Consider the following 19651-nt stretch of genomic DNA (forward strand, 5'->3'; position numbering starts at 1 on the left):
TCCCAATGTGCTCCCAGCACGGCAGCTGGCACAGTTCCAGCCCCTCCTCTTGTTCCCCATGCCCCAGGTGTTGGTGCCCTTCACTTGGGCTGTTGATCCCACCTCACTTTGGGGGAGAAGCCCCAGTTCAAATGTTCCTGTTCTCAGGTATTTCCCAACCCTGGTGTCACCCTGCTAGGTGCTTCTCCACCCTGTGCCAAGGCCCAGGTAGTGCCCAGGTGAGTACGGGGACATTTCTGGTGCGTTCTGTGTACCTGGCACAGAGACCTGATGGTGTGTGAACCGATTCCTCATCCAAAACCCCAAAATTCCACTGGTGAAGCCAGGCTTGGAGCCAGCTATTGACCTGCTGGCTCTGTTTCTCCCCTCACCATTCCCTGCAATAGGAAGGACAGAGGAGAGCACTCCTGTGCTCCTGCTGCCTTTCCCACTCACCCCAGGGCTCTGAGGTCTCTCCAGGTCCCTTGTGTTTCTTCCTGCACCATCATCCTCCTCGTTGTTGTTGCCACTGGCAGAGCCTGGCACCAGTTCTCCCCAGGCCCTGGGGGAGCCAGGGTGGTCGCAGAGGAGACAGCCCTGCTGTGCTAGGTGGGAACGTGGCACCTGTGCCACCTGTCCCTTGGGGTCAGCCAGGTGGAGAGAGAGCAGGGTGGCCTGCACTCAGTGAGAGCTCTCCTTGGGAAAATGGAGGAAGAAGCTTCAGGAGTCAGGACAGTTGCAGAGCGCTGGGAGCAGCCGTGGCTGGAGCACCCAGGGGCAGGGAAGGCGTGGGCTGGGTGGGAACAGGGCTGGGCTCCCCTCGTGGCAGCTCCCCCAGCACAGGGACTGGCTGGGTCCCAGGCTCTGCTGGCTGCAGGGTGGGAGCTGGGACGGGGCCGGGGCACCGTGGGCAGCCAGAGCCACCTGCTGGGGGTCTGAGGGGGCTGGGGCTGCTGGAGAGACCGGGCAGGTTGTTCCATGGGGCAGCAGAAGGGAGAGGAGCCAGGACCTGTGGGGCAGTGGCTGGTGCTGTGGAAGTGATTCAGGGCTGGAGCACCCCAGGGTCCTGCTGCTTCCCTGTCCCAGGGCCTTTCCAGAGGGACTGAGGTGTCTCCCAGGGGAAATCCACCCTGGGCTGCTGAGGTGACATCCAGGGATGGGTGACACAGATCTTCCCTTGGGACCAGGCTGTTCCCACGTGGGCTGTTGCTCTCCCTGCTCCCAACACTGAGCGCTTGCCACACTGGGAGCAGATAAAAACCCTTTTAAAAAATGCTTTGAATAGTTGTGTCCCTGCAGATGAATGCTGTATTTTTAAGGAATAAACATTTTTTATGGGCAAATCTTGGGCCTGCTGCTTTCTTTGTTGTTCCAACCCAAACTGTTCCATGATCGTGGGCCAGGAGCCTGGCTGTGGCCCCAAAGGGCTCAGGGCAAGGAGTGTGTTGTTGGCAAGGAAGTGCCAATTTTGGGTGTTGGTAGAGGTTTGGGAGGCTCTCCAAGGTCTGTTAACCCCCTGAGAACAGCCTGAGCTGTAGATCCACCCCATGAGGTCTGTGAGCTCCTCAACAGCAGAGCTCTGCAGGGACCCTGGATGTGGAGCCTGTGCCAGACCCTGCCAGACACTCTGTTACGGGGAAGATGCAGTGGTGGAGCACCAGGAAGGTGCACGGAGAGCTGCGGTGGGAATCATCCACTGGCCCTCCTCAGGCTGCACATTGCCAGTTCAGGTTTCACCTGGCAGCACAGCTGATGCTTTGGGGGTGTCCTGGTAGCCCATGGACGGGAGCGGGGAAAGCTGAGGATGGAGGGGATTGAGCAATGAGCAATCCCTGCCAAGGCTCCGTGTCCAGCGTGGGAAGAGCAGTTCCTTCCATCCAGCCCTGCCCTCTCTCCACACGCTGTTTCTGGCTCTCATTTCTTTGGCAGAAAATTCACATTCTCATCCCCTCTCTCCTCCCCTCGGCCGTGGCAGCTCCTTTCCATCCCTTCCCCACTTCTCCTCCTGCCTGTGGGCTGGAAGGGCCCCTGGAGCCTTTGAGGAGATGCTGCTGTGAAAGCCATTGTCCCAAAGGAAGAGCCGGGAGCTCCAGGAGCTGCTGGTGCTGCTGCAAGAGGACACAGGCAAGGTAAACGTGGGCCCTTAGCTCCAGCTGGGAAGAGAGGAACTGCAGCTGAGACTGGGGGAGAGCAGCCACTGCTCCTTGGGAATGGAGGGGGCAGCTGCACCGAGCTTTCCCCATGGGATTTCCTGAAATAAGCACCAGTCCTGTTTTTGAGTTAGTGAGATTCCTGCTCTGGCATCCCCTCCAAAGCAGGGTTTTTGTGGGGCTCTGCCTTTGCCCCCACTGTGGGCCAGCATTTCTTTCCTAGTGGGGAGCCCGGTGCCTGTCCAGGCTGAGGGAGCTCTCCTGTCCCAAGGGATTCACAGGATCCCTGATCCCTGTCCCCAGCAGGGACACCCACGCTGCTCTTGTGCCTCTGGCTTGGAGGTGCTGGTCCTCATCTCAGCTGTTCCCGGGGACATAAATCCACACCTGGGGTGAGAAGCAGGGCAGGTGTTTGGGGTTAACTCCTGGAGGATGAGTTTTGGCAGTGCCAGTGGTGGTGGCACGTCACAGGGCTCCTCGAGTGGCGCCTGCGGTTGGGCAGATAAGCAGCAGCTTGTCGTTCTCCTTCCTGCCTTCTCCTTCCTGCCTTCCCTCTGCTGCTCCCTCTCTGGGATTCCTCCTCCTCCTCCTCACCCCATGGCGGCCGCATCCCACAGGACTCTGCTCAGGCTGGGGATGTGGCTGTGAGCTCTGCTGGAGTGTGGGGCTTCACCTGCACAAAGGTAACTCCCTACAGTGTGTCTCTCTGGGGCTATGTCCATCCATCCGTCCATCCATCCGTCCATCCATCCGTCCATCCGCCCATCCATCCATCCATGCACAGCACAGCTGCTCCCGCCCTGCTGGGAGCTCCCGGTGCAGCAGAGGCACGGAGCTGTCCCTGGCATGTGGAGATGCTCCCATCTCTGATAGCCAAGGAGGTTCCTGCCCCACACCATCCCAGGGGAGCAGGATGGGAGTTATAAAAATCCCTGCATTGTGCCTCTTTAATTTGACAGAGGGCAGGGATGGATGGGATATTGGGAAGGAATTCCTTCCTAGGGTGGGCAGGCCCTGGCACAGCTGTGGCTGCCCCTGGATCCCTGGCAGTGCCCAAGGCCAGGTTGGACGGGGCTTGGAGCAGCCTGGGGCAGTGGGAGGTGTCCCTGCCATGGCAGGGGTGGAATGAGATGGTTTTTGAGGTCTCTTCCAACCCAAACCAGTGTGGGATTCTATGATGTAGGTAAATTCCCTTTTCAGTCTCCACTTACAGGGAACTCTGAACAACTCCTTTATATTTGTTTTCTTCTTTAATTTATGTAATTTTCTAAATTCTAATTTCTAAATTTCTAATTTCTAACCTTTAGAAACTGAAATTTCAAACCTGACCAGACGGAACCAGTCTCAGGGGCTAGAGGAGGGGCAGAGACTGACACAGGAGCTCTGCCCCCTTCCTGGGGGTCTCACTGCATCCCTTGAGACTTCCAGGCATTTATTTTTCATTCTTGCCTTAAGCCTCTTTGGGGAGGTTCTGTTCAGAGCCCGTACTCTGACCTCACTCCTCTCCCCTCCCTGGGGCTGCTGTTGCTCTTTGGACCGTGCCGGGTGGTGCTGGGGCGGTGGCACAGGTGGCACCAGGAGGAGGTGGCACAGGTGGCACCAGGAGGAGGTGGCACCGCTGAAGGCAGCCAGGTCAGTGTGGGCTGAGGAACCAGGTCCCTGTGTGGGCTCTCCCAGAGCCTGCACACAACAGGGAGGGCTCCCCAAAGCTCTGGGACAGGAGATGGGGTGTCCAGGGTCTGTGGTCCAGCCTGGGGTAAAGAGCTTCGGCACCTCTGGTCACGTGCAGTTGTTTGTGATTTACAAAAGATAAATCATAAAATTTGGGAGAGATCTTTAAGCTTATCTCCTTCCATGCAGAGACCTTTTCCACCAGGGCAGGCTGCTCCAAGCCCTGTCCAACCTGGCCATGGACACTTCCAAGGACAGAGCAACCACAGCTCCTCTGGGCACCCTGCACCAGGGCCTCCCTCACAGGGAACAATTCCTCCCCAGTATCAAATCTAAATATCTTCTGATGCCTCCAAGGCCTTTGCTTGTAAGGTTGGAGTGAGGTGATGTGGCTGGGGCTCTGCAGCCCCACTGGCTCTTTGGAGAGGTGACAGAGGGACAAATGTCTCCTGCAAAGACTCCCTGGGGTGCTCCCAGCAGTTTCTCTCCTAAAGCAGGTGTCGCTGCCACGCGTTCCTTTCACACAGGTGTGTTTTCCAGAGGACCTTTGGCTCGCCCCTGTGCCAGGCGCCAGCCCTGGGATGCAGCCCGTGGCCCTGCAGAGCCTGTCCGAGCTGGAGAGGGCCAGTCTGCAGGAGCTGGCGCTGTTCCAGCTGCAGGAGAGGCTGCCTGTGGGCCATCTCAGTCTGGACAGAGGTACAGGGGACAGGGGGGGAGAGGAGGGACAGGAGGGGAGAGGACAGGACAGGAGGCTCCTGCCAAGGGGGGCTGAGGCTGAGCCATTCATGCTGCACATCCCCACACCACAGCCCGGGGTGATGGTTATGGGGAGACATTTGTGACATATTTTGGTCCATTCTGTTTCTCATTCCTGCCTTGTTCTGAGCCCTGAAGGCCTGATCAGCCTGTGGAGGGGGTTGTGTGTCCGCAGCAGTGGGAGAACATGACCCTCCAACCCCCAAACTCAAACCAGATGTGACAACTTGGCGAGGTCTCCACGGGGATTGTCTGAGTGCCCTTGGGGTGGGATGTTTGGATCCATGGCCAGCACTAAGTCCTGATGCTGGAAAGGGGCTTATGGAGAGTGGATAATGCACTGGCACATAAAAGGGTGGATAAATTTAGGAGCTCCACAGGAACTGAGCACAGAGGCCCTGTCAGGGTTCCCAGGGTTGCCTGTGTCCCCCACCAGCAAACCCAGAGTTGTGGTTCCCAAATCAGAGACTCCTTCCCAAATCCACTTCTTACCCACTCGATGAGCCTCCTGTGCCCTGGGCCATATTTTGGCATCCCAGCAGGACAGGGGATGGCACCAGCTCACCAGGGCTGGGGCTGGGGTGCAGAGGGAGCCTGGGGGTCTCCAGCCCCCCTTCCACTCCTGGCACCCCAGGGCAGGATGGAGGCCCCAGGTCTCAGGATCCTCTCCCAGGATGGGGCATCTCCCAGTGCCCAGCCTCACACTGAGCACCGACTGCTCGAGGGGGCACCCAAGTCTGGCTTCCCACCTTAATATCCCAAAGGTTTCATGCCATTAAATGGCATCACGGAGAGTCCAGCACAGCTCCCCTCTCCTTCCCAGAACTCCCAGTTGCTCCAGGGCTGCAGCCCTGGAGGACTTTGACCGCAAACATCCTGATTCCTTTTTTGTTTTATTTTGGGCTGTTGTGATCCAGCTTGCAGTGACACCCTGCAGCAGCAGCTCCCCTAGGGACCAGTGCAGTGCCAAAAAAAGCCCCAAACCCCAGTATTTCCTTCCTGGTTGGTCAGTGCGCTGCTGGATAATTTATGCTGTCTTCTACACTCATGTTCCTCATTCCAGCTGTCAGAGCTTTCCTCTAAGTCTTACAAAATAACCCAAACAAGTAGATATAAGCTGTTACTAGGAAGAGAATTCTTCAGGAATGAAGAGTACAAGCCAGAATAGGGTGATGTGTCCTGGAAGGATTTAGGGTGGGCAGTGAGTGAATTCTCAGTTCACTGCTGCTGGATGTGTGAGGTGGGATCCTTGCAGAGCAGGATGGGATTTCTGATGGTGTTTTGTACAACGTTTTATGTCTGTGCTCTAAAACACTCACAAAAGCCTTTCTGGGTATCACTGCTCGTGTAGAGCCATGGGGTCCCTCCACCCCTTCATCCACAGAGGATGGTGCCCATCTCTGGGAATGTTCTCCAGGCTGGGATGTCCATCTCCAGGGCTGGTCCCAGGCTGGGATGTCCATCTCCAGGGCTGGTCCCTGGACAGGGATGTCCATCTCCAGGGCTGTTCCCTGGACAGGGATGTCCATCTCCAGAGCTGTTCCCTGGACAGGGATGTCCATATCCAGGGCTGGTCCCAAGCAGGGATGTCCATCTCCAGGGCTGTTTCCCAAGCAGGGATGTCCATCTCCAGAGCTGCTCCCTGGACAGGGATGTCCATCTCCAGGGCTGTTCTCCAAGCAGGGATGTCCATCTCCAGAGCTGTTCTCCAAGCAGGGATGTCCATCTCCAGGGCTGTTTCCCAGGCAGGGATGTCCATCTCCAGAGCTGTTCTCCAAGCAGGGATGTCCATCTCCAGGGCTGTTCCCAGGCAGGGATGTCCATCTCCAGGGCTGTTCTCCAAGCAGGGATGTCCATCTCCAGAGCTGTTCTCCAAGCAGGGATGTCCATCTCCAGGGCTGTTCCCAGGCAGGGATGTCCATCTCCAGGGCTGTTCCCAGGCAGGGATGTCCATCTCCAGGGCTGTTCCCTGGCAGCTGCTGCCCACTGTGTGTCCCAGGGCACTCCTGGATCCCCTCAGAGCTGTCCCCTGGCTGTGTGTCCCCTGGCTGGAGGCTGCAGAGGGACAGGGAGCCCATGCTGAGCCAGCCCCAAGATGCTGGTGCTGAACCTTCCCCTTTTCCTTGTAGATGGCTCCAAAGGCATGAAATCCATCCGGCAGAAGCTGGAGAGCTTCTCCAAGGAGAGGAAAGGTGAGCAGCCTCACTTGTACCTGGCTTTGGTCCCTGCTCTCAGGGGGAATGGGTGGTTTTTGGTGGGGTGGGGTGGGATGTGCCCAAATCCAGTAGGATGCTTGATCACAGTTGTTCTGCTGTTCTTGGAATGGCACGAGCTTGCTGGAGCCTGGAAGGACGGAAAGGTGTGTGGAATGTGTGCAATGTGAAATGCATTCTCAAGGTGAACACCCACAAATGAGTCTATCTGCCCATTTTGCCCCACCCTTGTCACCTCCAGTTCTATCTCAGCCTCCCCTGAAGGACCTCAGTGACAACCCTGGGCTACACTGAATCCTAGAGCAGAGCCAGATGGGAATGACCTTCCCCACACCAGCACAAAACCATTCAAGGGTTTAAAACTACTGAAATTAATGCCTCATATTTTACTTAGTACAATGCTTAAACATATCAATCATTGTACAACATGCTGGTAGCAACTTAGCAGCTGTTTGATCTCTGTCTGTGGTAAAAGCATTGTATAGTTTCAGTCCTAAAAGTTCCCAGAGAGGAAGTGATAACATAGAAGCTTTATCCACAGCTGGAAACCGCTTCTGAATACATAATAGTAAGTCCTTTAACTCAGATTTTGAAATGTTGCAGGAATTAGTTTTGACCAGATCTTTAAGGTTTTATAAATATCTCTAGGCAAATTGGACATCTTGTGTCCTAACACGTTCCCTGAGGCTTACCTGATGTTGAGCAAGAGGCAAGTCCTTGCTGGATCTCTGTCCTGACCAAGCCAGCGACGAGGGCAGAAATCCAACTTCTCTCTTCTTGCAAGAGTCATGATCCCAGGATTCATGTTTGTCTCAGCAACACTTCACAAAAGTGACCTCGGGGCTTTCTGGCTGGTCAGACAGTTTAGTTGAGTTATCTGCTCCTCACACTGGGCACCAGTTTGTTGGACAATACTGTTCTTGATCTTCAGATGGGGCAGCTGAGAGGCGTTTTAAAAACTTTTATTCCATTTTCCGTCTCATGAGAAGGGTGAGACAGCACAGATGTTATCATTCATGCCATTACAATCAGAAACCAATCATTTCCTAATTACAATACACTATGAGTGTTTCTTGGCCTATCAGCTTTTTGCCACACCATGCTGTAGGTGCCTTAAAGCCAATCATCTAAAATTGTGGACCCTCGTGGGTCCTAATGCATTTTTCCTATTTTTATTTCTCTAAAGTATCTAGTCTTATTTGTAAGGTTATCTTTTGAAACTTTTTTCTAGCTCCATTTTTCTCTCAACAATATCTGTCTTATTCTGTGGCATTTCTAAGTCACCATTTCTTGTCTCAAAGTTTGCATACAGATGTACACCGTGTGGGCCTTCTGTTAGGCCCTGAGAACTCTCTACAAATCCATTTCTCACAGTTAGAATTTGGAAAGGATCTTTTGGTGATTTATGAAGTCGTTGCTTCATAGGTGCCATGGCATCTTCATGGGGCTGTAGCCATCAAAGGAAGGAAACTCCAGGAAAAACTGGGATGGGCTCCAAGCAGCCCACTGCTGGAGAGCAGGCCCCTGTGTCTCCTTCCTGTGCCCCCAGCCCCCCGTTTCCCATGGGGCGCCCTCCCCCTTGGCTCTGTGGCACCCAGGGTCCCCCCACACCTTTCCTGCTCCCTGGGACTGCTCCAGGCGCTCCTGGGGGCAGGACACGGGGTTCATCCCTGCAGCTCCCTCAGTGCCGTTCCCTCCGTGCCGTGTTCCCGCAGAGTGCTCTCCCCACACCTTCGGCGTGCCGCTCGCCCAGGTCATCGCCAACGACCGCGCCTGCCGGCAGCTGCAGGAGGCCGTGGGCCGGAGCCGCCGCCTCTGCCTGGAGGTGGAGGCCACGGTCACCAGGTTCCGGGCCCAGAGGCACAGGAGGCTGGCAGTGGGCACCAGCTGCATCCGGGCACCCGACGGGGGCTGCCCAGAGGAGCCACTTTCCCCAGTGCTGGTGGACAAGGGCTCCTGGAGCCAGCGGAGGGTATGGTCCCCAACATGGGCTGTGGTGCTGCTGTGGGATGGGGGCGTCCGAATTTGGCAATAAATGGGATTTTCCAGGATTTTTTCTCACTGACCGAGTGGGTTGTGACCCAGGCTGGGCCGGTTCCAGTCTGTCCTCGGGGAAATGGTGATGTCTCCAGCCCCCTCAGAGATGGACTGAGAGGAGTGGGAGGACCCTCACTAGCAAAGCTCTTATGGAGATGAGGCTACCGGGGGGACATCTAAGGGTCCAGAGCGCAGGGTCAGATGGGATATTGGGAAGGAATTGTTCCCTGGCAGGGTGGGCAGGCCCTGGCACAGGTGCCCAGAGCAGCTGCGGCTGCCCCTGGATCCCCGGCAGTGCCCAAGATTAGGGTGGACACTGGGGCTTGGAGCAGCCTGGGACAGTGGGAGGTGTCCCTGCCATGGCTGGGGTGGCACTGGGTGCTGCCCTTTCCCAGAAACCCGTGAGGTCACGGCAGTGATGGATCTGTGGGATCATTCCTCTGCTCCATCCCAGGGGGCCATGTCCGTGGATTCCATCACGGAGCTGAGTGACAACACCTCCGAGCTGCTGGAGGCCCTGCAGCTCTCACACCCCCATGAGCTGGACCCTCGCAGGAGCCGCGGCAAGAAGAAGCAGCTGAGCCTGAACCCCATCACCTGGCAGGTGCCACGGATTGTGGACAGGTGCTGCACCCACCTTGAGACTCATGGTAAGGGCTGGAGAAACTCCCTGAGTGTGGCCACCAGGACATCCTGGCTGACCACCCCCAAGGTGGGAGGAAGGCCAGGTTTGATGGGCACCATGGGTGGACTCGATGGTCTTGGAGGTCTTTCCCAACCTGAATGCTTCTGTGAGTCCTGGGGCAGGGCATCTTCCAAAAAGCCTCCAGAGGAGAGTCCTCTGGGTTGGATGCAGCACCAGAGGGGGATGTCACTGAGGAGGGAATGTCACTGTGTGTGTCAGTGATGATCTCCTGGTGCCTCAACCTCTGCTGCACATCCAGCCCTTGCTCACAGTGACTGTAGGGATGGGATCTCCTCCTTTCCCACAGGCAACCCAAGGAAATCTCATGGCTCCACAGCCTTTCCTTTTCCTCACTGCCTGGAGAAGGGAAAGCCATGCAAGAGAAGCCCTGCCACGGTGCTGAGGTGCTCCCAGGAGCAGCCTGGGTGGCAGGGAGCAGTGGGAATGCACAGCACTAACCTCTCTGTCCCCCAGGGCTTCAAACTGTTGGCATCTTCCGTGTTGGAAGCTCCAAGAAAAGAGTCCAGCAGGTAAAGGGAGGCATTCACTGCATCCTCTGGCTGTGCCTTGTCGGGGATAGAGGCTCGTGTGGATGGGGATGGATAGAGCTGACATTGGTGTGGAGAGGCCTGAAACAGACTAGAACTCACTGTGATTTTCATCCTTCCCATTTCTTCCATCTCCAAGCTGAGGGAAGAGTTTGACCGAGGGCTGGATGTTTTCTTGGATGAGCATCAAAGTGTTCATGATGTGGCTGCCCTGCTCAAAGAGTTTCTCCGGGATATGCCTGATTCCCTGATTCCCAGAGAGCTCTATGGAGCCTTCCTCAGCACAGCCAGTGAGTACCTGTGGAGCAGAGCCTGCACAGCCACAGGAGGATTTGTGTTGGGGGCACCTCTCGGGCAGGTTGCTCCAAGTCCTGTCCATCCTGACTTTGGACACTGCACTTCCTCACCACCCTTTTCCAAAGCTTCTGGGATGGGTGTTGTGCTCCCATTACACAGTTACTGTAATCAGTGGATTTGGTGGGAGTTTTGTTTGATTTCTTTTGAATTGGACTATAAAAATCCCTCTGCTCCGTGACAGTCTTTGGCTGTGTGGCTGTACAATATCCAACACCACCAGAGCTCTGGCTGGGTTCTCCATCCCATGGGAGGAAGGGTGGGACAGCAGTCTGGCTCCCACCAGAGCTCATTCCCAACATGTGGAGGAGGGCTGGGAGTGCCGGGTGGGCTGTGCCCCTCACTAACACTGCTGTCCCCAGGCCTGGAGGGGCAGGCCCAGCTGGACACGCTGCAGCTGCTGCTGTTCCTGCTGCCCCCGTGCCACAGTGACACCCTGCTGCGCCTCCTGCGCTTCCTGGCCCGGGTGGCGCGGCACGCCGAGAGCTCCTGGGACCCCGAGGGCCGCCAGGTGAGGCTGCTGCTCCCGAGGGCTGCCCTGGACGGGGCTGGGGCTGCTGCGAGCCTGGGGGAGACAACAAATCCCTCATGGAATCCCGGGGTCATTGTGGTTGGAAAAGGTGGGAATGGGATGAGTGTGTGCTCCAGCACCTCGAGCCCTTTGTGCTGGCCCTGCCACCAGCTCAGAGAGGACCAAACTGGACCCAGACCAACCCCTCACCCTCACCTCGCCCTTGTGTTCCTGCCCTGGGGTGGGTGAGGACATCCTGGAACATCCCATGCCACTCCATCCACAGTCCACAGGTTCCTTTGGTGCTTCCTTGTAGATCCCTGGGAACAAAATGACAGTGTCAAACCTGGCTACAGTCTTTGGTCCCAACATCCTGCAGAAGGAGAAGCCTGGAGAGAAAGATGCTGGTGCCCTGAACTTTGAGGACAGTGCTGCCATAATCCTGGTGCTCCAGAGGCTGATTGAGCACCACCACTCCCTGTTCATGGTAAGCTGGGCTCCTCAGGGCAGCTCCTCCAGCACCTCCTTCCCTCTGAACTCTTGCAAGAGCAGCAGGGGAAGGATTTTGTCCCTGTCAGAGATGCACACCTTGGTCTGTGCCCATCCTCTGGGAAGGCTCTGGCTCCATCCTCTCTCCACCCTCCCACAGGGCACTCGCAGGCAGCAGTAAGAGTCCCCTCAGGTCTATTGGAATGTGACATTTCAGATCCCCAAAAAGCCTTATAGCCATTTTTGTGGTCTGCAGGGAGCCAAAGGACTGGGGATAGTGGAGGGAAAGCAGGGGCTGAGATCCTGCAGCCCCTGGGAGGTGTGTGGGGGGTGACACCAACGTGCTGGCTCTGTGACCACGTCCTGGGCTCCTTCCTTGGCTGCCTCTGCTCAGCCTTCTGCCGAGAGTGGCCCCACGAGTGAGCGGTGTGGCCGTGTGTCCCCAGGTGTCCCCAGAGATGCAGTGTGACGTGCTGAGGAGGCTATTCCAGACAGACCCCGATGTCATCGAGTACCTGCTGCGCAGGAAGTTCCCTGACGTGCCGTAAGTGCCTGAGGGCTCCTCCGGGCACAGGGACAAGTGACAGCACACCCTGCTCATCTTCCTCCAGACTGCTCCTTCCTGCAGCGCCCTGGTCATGGCTCCTCAGCTAAAGCCCTTCACACTCCACCCTTCCCATCCTCTGGAGCTCCCTGCTCTCCCTGTTTGCTCCCCAGCCTGTGCCAGCTCTCTCCAGCTCTCTCCAGAGCTCTCTCTCTGGTATCCACACAGCTCCTGTCCAGCCCCTCCCCTGCTCCTGCCTCTCAGTGTCACACGCTGATTCCTGCTCCACCACCAGCCTTCTCCAAACCTCCTCCATCCTTGGTGTCCGTGTTTCACTGCAGTCTCTGCCTGCCCCAGGTGTCTGTGTGGGGCCACCAGCTCTGTCCATACATCCACATTTTGGGTGCAAGATGGGACATTCCCACTGAGGCTCAGAACTGGAGCTTGTGCCCTTCCCTAAGGTTAAAGGTGGTGGCTGAAAGGACCTCACGTCCCATGAGCTGGGTCTACCATGGCACATAATGCAGGAGGGGGTTTGCTCCCTGGGGTTGGAAGTAAGGAATGGTTGAAAACAGGGGATCATGAGGAGCAGGGGATGCTCAAGAGCCTTCAGTAGAGCTGGTGACTCCTCAGAAACATGAATTGTCCTGTGGGAAGGGTTTTCCTGGACCACAGGCCACTTCCATACCAGTTTGGATGGGGCTTGGAGCAACCCTGTCTAGTAGAAGGTATCTGTGCCCATGGACTAGATACTCTTCAAAGTTCCTTCCAACCCAAACCTGAGATTCTGTGATCCATGCTACAGCTTCTTGTTTGTCTTCACATTCCTCTTGGGACTGTCTGGAGATGGCAGTCTTTGGGATCACTGCTTGAGCCCATTTGGGAGTGCAGTGGGCAGTAGAAGCATTTGCTAACAGCATCTCTCTCCTTTTTGCTTCCTTAGGAGCCCAGAGCCTGAGGATCCCGGGGAGGAGCTGGCTCTGTCCACACCGCCTGGCTGGACACACAGCCTGGAGCGCGGCTCGGTCTGCTCGGAGCTCTACAGCAGCGTCTCCTTCCTAAACCTGCATGTTGGCATCTAGCCCTGCCCAGGCTCTCTGGACACAACCAGGCAGCTTTTCCCACAAACCCCAGCCCTTCCTCACTGTGGGGGCAGCCCCTGTGCCTGTGCCCAGGGGGCAGAGCTGCACTCGGGGGTCACCTGCCAGGCTGGCACCTCCCTGCGGGTGCAACACTGCCACATCCTCAGCACAGCCCTCCCTGCCACCCCCTCCCCACAGCACCCTGGGAATGGAGTGCCATCCCTACATGTGCAGGGAGGACAGGCTGAGGGAGCTGGCACTGCTCAGCCTGGAGAAGAGACGGCTCAGAGGGACCTTATCCATGTATCCAAATGCTTTTGTAACGGCCTGGGAGGGACAGGACACGGGGAATGGCTTCCCACTGCCAGACAGAGAAATTGGGATATTCATGGGATATTCAGTGAAGTTCTTCCCGTGAGGGCGGTGAGGCTCTGGCACAGGCAGGGGCACCTTCCCCTGCACCAGGCTGCTCCAAGCCCCATCCAGCCTGGCCTTCTGGCCTTGAACTTTCCCAGGGATGGGGCAGCCACAGCAGGGCACTTCTGGGGACAAAGCAGTACTTCTGCAAACAGTATTCCATATTCCACCACAGCCTACACCCAGTCCTGATCTGAAGGCACCTAGACCTTGTCAGGTGCCCTGCTCAGGCTGGGCTCTTATTTTGCAAAGGTCCCTTCCCTGCAGATCAGAGCAGTTGGGATGGGTGGGGAAGCATTTCCCGAAGGAGCCTGTGCTGTGAGATAGCTGGTGAGACCCCCTGGGAGCTGATAAGCTCCAGAGAGCAGCAGAGCTGTTATGTCTGGAGGAGCAGATAAATTTGGGACACCATGAGGCTATGGAAGGTTCCAGAGGCCACGGGAACACTTGAATGTCAGCTGTGAAACCAACATTGTGTCCAGCCACTGCTCTGGGTGGGATTGTACCTGCTGCAAGAGCAGCCCCCAGCCTTTCAAATTCCTTCCTAGGGTGGTAAAACACCGGCACAGGTTGTCCAGAGCAGCTGTGGCTGCCCCCTGGATCCCTGGAAGTGTCCAAGGCCAGGATGGATGTGGCTTGGGGCAGCCTGGGACAGTGAAAGGTGTCCTTGCCCATGGCAGGGGGTGGAGCAGGATGGACTTTAAGGTCCTTTCTCACCCAAGCCATTCTGTGATTCCACGATTCTAGGATGGACCAGGGTTGCTGACACAGGAGGAAAAGCCCTGCTGGATTTCACTTTCCCAGTACCATAACAGGGGCAGGGGGGCACGGGGAGGTCCCTGGGAAGCACCAGCTTTCCCTGGCTGCTGCAGAGCCACCCAAGTGGCCGCGGGGTGTTCATCCCTGGCAGCGTTGATGCGATATTGCTGCAAACTCCGCTTGAGGGCAGCCCGGCACCGGCCTGGCCCGGCCCCCGTGCGGCTGCACCGAGACTCTGCTGGAGCCGCTCCGTTCCAGCCTCACGAAATGAAATAAACCCGCTGCCCAGCCAGCTCACATCTCACCGTGCAGCCTTGGCGTTGCTCTGGACCCGCTCTGCAGGGGCTGGCTGGCTTTTGCTCCGGGTTCTGCTCTCAGGGGCTCCTTGCCCCTGCAGGCCTTGGGGGTCACCTCAGGAATGACAGGGGAGGTTCTGCCTTGATCCTTCCGGATCCCCACTGCTGGCACAGGAGGGGCTGCTGCTGTTGGGGGTCTCTTCTTGAGGGGGGTGGTTGCTTTTGGGGCAGTGGTGAATGTTTGGGGGAGGCTGCTTGTGGGGGGTTGGTGGGTCTCAGGAGCTGGTCACTGTTTTGGGGCTGATCACTGTTTGGGGGGGTCATTCCTGTTTAGGCAGCAGTTGCTGGTTTTGGGGGTAGCTGCTGTTTTTGAGGCTCCTGCTGTTGGGGAGGTTCTGGCTGGTTTTTAGTTCCAGCCCCACCAAAGCCCCCTTGAGTCCCTCAGACCGGCGGGGCAGAGCCAGGCTTAGGGCTTGTATGAGGGTACAGCAGGGAGAATCTGCAGGAGTGGGACCGGCTGTTTAGATCCATGGGTGGGTTTAGAGTCAACAGCAAGGACAGCAGAGCCTGAGCTCCTCTTTTTTAAACCCCCGTGTCTCCTTCAAGCTGCTCACCAGGATCCATGGCAGGGCCCAGACACAAAGCTCTGGGCTTGACAGCTCTCTGGGAAACCTGTAGGAGAGAACCATGGAACCGCTGAGGCTGGAAAAGCCCTGCAAGAGCACCAAGTCCAGCCATCCCCCAGCACTGCCAAGGCCACCCCAACCCCTGTCCCCAAGTGCCACATCCACACAGCTTTGAAATCCCTCGAGGGACAGGCACTCCACCACTGCCCTGGGCAGCTGTGCCAGGCCGGGCAGCCCTGTCCATGAGGAATTTTCCCTAATATCCAACCTGACCTTCCCTGGCGCAGTGAGGCCGTCTGTCCCTTGTTCCCCGGGAGCTGAGCCCCAATCCCGTGTTCCACCTCCTGTCGGGGCTTTGAGGGAGCGAGATCGGGCGGGGGCGTTCGGGGGTGTCTTTTAGGGGGTGTTTGTTCAGGGGTGTCTTTTAGGGGGTGTTTGGGATGTTTGTTCGGGGGTGTTTGTTTGGGGTGTTTATCGGGGGTGTTTGGAGGTGTTTGGGGGGGGTGACCCCTGAGATTCCCCCGGTCCCGCGCAGCCGTTTGGGGGCGGAGCCTCCCGGAGCCTCCGCCCAGCCCCGGTGCGGGGCCAAAAGCGGCGGGAGCGGAGCGGGAGGCGCTGCTGCCGCCGGGACCGGAGCGCAGGGAGCCGAGCAGCCGGTGAGTGCCGAACCGAACCGAACCGAGGCGGGGATGCCGCCCCCTCGGAACCCGCCAGGGGCTCCGCTCCTGGGTCCCCCCGCAGCCTCCGGGCACCCCCGGGAGCGGGATGGAGCCGGGGGTCCCGGATTGTCCCGGCCGGGGATTGTGCCCTCCTCCGCTCCTCCGTGTGCCCCAGCCTGGCCGGAGCAGCTGGGGCTGCCCCTGGATCCCTGGCAGTGCCCAAGGCCAGGCTGGACATTGGGGCTTGGGGCACCCTGGGACAGTGGAAGGTGTCCCTGCCATGGCTGGGATGGGATGGGCTTTGTGCTCCCTTCCTGCTCAAACTCTTCTGGGATTCTATCGAGCCTGAGTAGCGCCAGCTCTTACTGGGCTGGCTGCAGCCCAGCTGTGGGATGAGCTGGGGGGAAGGCTGAGCTGTCCGAGGAGCCGGGTGTGCTCGGAGCAGCGCTGGCACTGCCTGCACAGCCGGCACCTGGAGCCTGGCTCTGCCCATCCCCAGCCTGGGCTGCTCCCGAGAGGCTCTGGCTGGCCCTGCCTGCCAGGTGGGTACCCCAACACCCCCATGTTGCCCCCAGCGATGGCTGAGGAGCTCAGTGAGCTGCTGAGAGAGTTTGACGAGGTCATGGAGGACTTTGACCGGGGCCCTGCGAGTCAGTACCAGCAGCACCTGGAGGAGCTGAAGAGGAAAGCGGGACAGAGCGTGTATGACAGTGGCATCGATGAGCTGGAGAGTGAGTCTGGGCTGGGGTGAGGAGCCCTTGGGGAGGATGGCCAGGGGGGGAGCTCTGTGGTTCCTCCATGGAGCACATCTTCCTGCTGATGCTGCCTGACTCAGCCCTGGAGGGCTGGATGAGCAATGAGGGGATGACCATGGATACTGGCCCAGGACCTGCCAACATCTGCCAGGGCTCCTGATGCTGGGCAGGCTGCTGCAGGACCCTGAGGGGCTGGGGATAACCCAGTTCTCTGTAATAACCCAGTCCTTGCAACTGTGCCCAGACAACCTCTGGTGGTCTTTGACCTGAGAAAGAAACTCAGTTCCATTTTTCCAAGCATTCCTAGAAGCAGGGGAGGAGCAGATGGGGTGTCCAAGAGTGTGCCACCCTGTGCCATGGGCATGATCGGGCCGTGTTCCTGCAAAATGTTCATCAGGTGCCTGTGCCCAGGCCAGGGACTGATGCTCTGTCTCTGCAGGTGCCAGCACATCCCCAGGAAGCAGCCTCAACTCCAGTGAGGAGCACCTCAACAGCCCAGCTGACACGTATCCCACCAAAGGTGAGCCTGGCCCCATCCAAAGGGGTTTGCAGGGCTTCCTTCTCTGTGCTTAGCTGGGCTTGGCAATGACTGCCAGCCCTGGATTGGGGGGTGCCAAGGGGGCCCTTCAGAGTGGGAATGAGCCCTTGTGTCCTGGCAGGAGCCTGGAAGGGGCAGGAGTTGGGTTGGGATTTTCCCAGTTGAGGCTGGACTGGCTGGGACAAACACAGCTGGAGCAGCTGTGCTGGGAACAAGGGGTTGGGGTCTCTCCCCAGTGAGAGGGGGAATGGGGAGACCTGACCGTGTTTTTCCCCACTAGCAAAGCTTGGAGACACGCAGGAGCTGGAGGAGTTCATCGCAGACCTGGATAAAGCCTTGGAAGGTACATGCCCAGCCTTGGTCCTGGCACTTCCCACGGGATGGATGGGACACCTGGGCTGGGGCTCCTGTTGATGGTTTTGGGAAGATGCACAGAGACCTGTGCTCCTCTGCCTGCAGCCTCCCTCCAGCTGCTGCTCAGAGGCTGCTCTTTACCTGGGGGGGAAGGTGAGCAGGAGGAAAGAAGGGATCTCCCCTTGTGGTGTATCCTAACCTACCCCATCAGGAGGGAGGAGAGTGGGTCGGTGTGGTGGCAGGGAGCCTGTTGGTGATGCTCTCCTCCTCCAGATGTTTCCCTCCTGGTAAGAGCCTGGGGGTGTCCCTGTGGGAGGGGGTGATGCTGTGCTGGGCATCTCTGGCCTCTCTGGAGAGTTTGGCTGCTCCCCAATGGCTGCTGTGCTGGGGAAACCGAGGCAGAGGCCACTTCCTCCCGCAGCGTGACAGGCTGGAGGCAGAGAGAGCCTGGTTAAAAAACTTTTCCTCCCACGCAGACTGAGTAAGGCACAGTTCTGCTATCTGTTCCCATCCCTGGTGTGCAAAATGAGGTGGCTGCTGGGAAGTGTTCCTTTGCAGGCCCCAGCCATGTTGGGAGGGAGGGAGGGGACCAGAGCTGACCCCCTGCCCCAGATTTCTGCTCTAACCCTGCAGACTGTCACCATGTTCTGTGTCATCCTGCAGAGATGTGAGCTGTGCTGTGCGGTCTGGAGAGGAGCAGCCCCAGCCCTGAGTCTCCCTGATGCTGCCTCTGCCCCCCTGGCTGGGGTGGGGATGGCTCTGGGGACAGGGACGGGCGGTGGGGACGGATCCGGCCGCGGGACGATGGTGACAAGGCCCTGCCAGCGCCAGGAGGGGACAGCCCTGGGCGGGACCTGGCCCTGCCCTGCACGGGGTCTGGTGGCTCCAAGGGCTCTGGGGGGGAGCTGGGCTGCTGCTGAAGCCCCCAGAGGAATTTTGGGGAAGATCAGCTTGCAGGACATCAGCGTGACATCAGTGTCCCCTCCAGGCTGGGAAGCCTGGTTCCTTGGTGGCATCTGTCACTGCTGACCTTTGCTTTGCATGGGGAGCCCCAAATTGGACTCCTCTCTGCTCCCCAAGTGCCTTTGCCCCAGCTGCTGCTGTAAATACTGTAAAAATATGTTTTGTGCTGTACAAATGGTTCTGTGAACAGGATTTTAAACCTCTGCCTGTCTGTGTCCATCTTTTTCCCATTGGCAGGGTGGGAGCAGGGATGCCTGGGGCTGCCAGCTGGTGGGACTGGCACTGGAGAAGGGGGAAACCTCAGGGAAGCAAGTTCAGCAGCACATGCCTGGCTAAAGAGGAATACCAGGAATCCTTGTCCTGCCTGCCCATAGCACTCGGCCATTGGGGAGGCAGAGGGTGCAGAGTCTGTGCCTTCCTCCCCTGCCAGGGAGATGGGCACTGCCTGTCGTCCCTCTGGCATGGAGGGCCCTGCTCCAGGGCTCCTGCTTCCAAAGGGAGGACCTCTGGTACCACTTGCCCTGGATCCTGCCCCTGTCAGCAGCCCAGGAACAAGGCCCAGGGATGTGGGTTTGCAGCCCTCTGCCAAGCTGAGCTTTGAGTGAGGCTTGGCCGTGGATGGGAGGATGGGTCCCCCTGGGATTCCCCTCTGGTCCTTCCCCTGGAGTTTCCCATCCTGGGAGGTGCCACCAGGATGACAGAAGAGGAACCTGTGGCTGGTCCCCCTTTCTCTCTGTGATCCTCACGTGGAGTAAGGGCACATGTGGCTCTGCTGCAGCTTGTCTGAGCAGGAAATGGGTAGTTTCAGTTTGAGCCCTCATCCCTGGTGCGTGGCTGCTGAGCAGGAGGATCTCAGACACCCTCTCTGCCAGCCCCAGCACTCAGTGCTGCTGAGGAGGCTCTGAGCACACACAGACCCCAGCCTGGTAGTGCTGCTCCAGCAGGAGGGTGGCAGCCCCTGGGCAGGGCCAGCAAGGGGACACTGGGCTGTTGCTGTCCCCATGCTGTGTGATGTGACCACTGGTGTCTGTCCCAAATGGACCCCGAGGGGCAGCCAGGAGATGGGAGTGAGTGTGTGCCAAGGTGGTGGCACCCAGAGATGCCTGTGACACTCAGGGATCTGCCTGTGACCTTCTGTGGGGACACACAGCCCCTGTCACTGGAGCCAGGGTGGTGTGGGGACTGTCCCACTGTGCTGATGGCAGCAGCTCCTGTGTCACTGAGGGCGTTTTTCCCCTCTGAGTCACTGCAGTCAGCGTTTTGCC

General features: G+C 58.1%; 2 protein-coding genes across 4 annotated transcripts; both read left to right on the top strand.

Annotated features, from left to right (window-relative positions):
- Positions 1-1448: 1448 nt before the first annotated feature.
- On the top strand, positions 1449-15529 carry ARHGAP36 (Rho GTPase activating protein 36). Of its 3 annotated transcripts, none has more exons than XM_074551874.1 (11): positions 1449-2108; positions 4328-4496; positions 6686-6748; positions 8485-8741; positions 9261-9456; positions 9966-10021; positions 10179-10329; positions 10756-10904; positions 11221-11391; positions 11840-11937; positions 12881-15529. In XM_074551874.1, the coding sequence occupies exons 2-11, from the start codon at positions 4382-4384 to the stop codon at positions 13017-13019; spliced, it is 1395 nt and encodes a 464-aa protein (XP_074407975.1). In that variant the 5' UTR covers positions 1449-2108; positions 4328-4381; the 3' UTR covers positions 13020-15529. The 3 variants fall into 3 exon arrangements, with proteins under 3 accessions (XP_074407975.1, XP_074407977.1, XP_074407976.1); XM_074551876.1 differs by having other exon boundaries at positions 4341-4496; XM_074551875.1 differs by lacking the exon at positions 1449-2108 and adding an exon at positions 2164-2812.
- Positions 15530-15645: 116 nt separating this feature from the next.
- Positions 15646-18589, top strand: LOC102074432 (regulator of cell cycle RGCC). The gene is made up of 5 exons (XM_074551884.1): positions 15646-15773; positions 16352-16507; positions 16971-17051; positions 17350-17412; positions 18087-18589. The coding sequence occupies exons 2-5, from the start codon at positions 16354-16356 to the stop codon at positions 18092-18094; spliced, it is 306 nt and encodes a 101-aa protein (XP_074407985.1). The 5' UTR covers positions 15646-15773; positions 16352-16353; the 3' UTR covers positions 18095-18589.
- The last annotated feature ends 1062 nt before the right edge of the window (positions 18590-19651 follow it).

The sequence above is a fragment of the Zonotrichia albicollis genome, chromosome 14, assembly GCF_047830755.1.
Source record: "Zonotrichia albicollis isolate bZonAlb1 chromosome 14, bZonAlb1.hap1, whole genome shotgun sequence".
Classification (NCBI taxonomy): domain Eukaryota; kingdom Metazoa; phylum Chordata; class Aves; order Passeriformes; family Passerellidae; genus Zonotrichia; species Zonotrichia albicollis.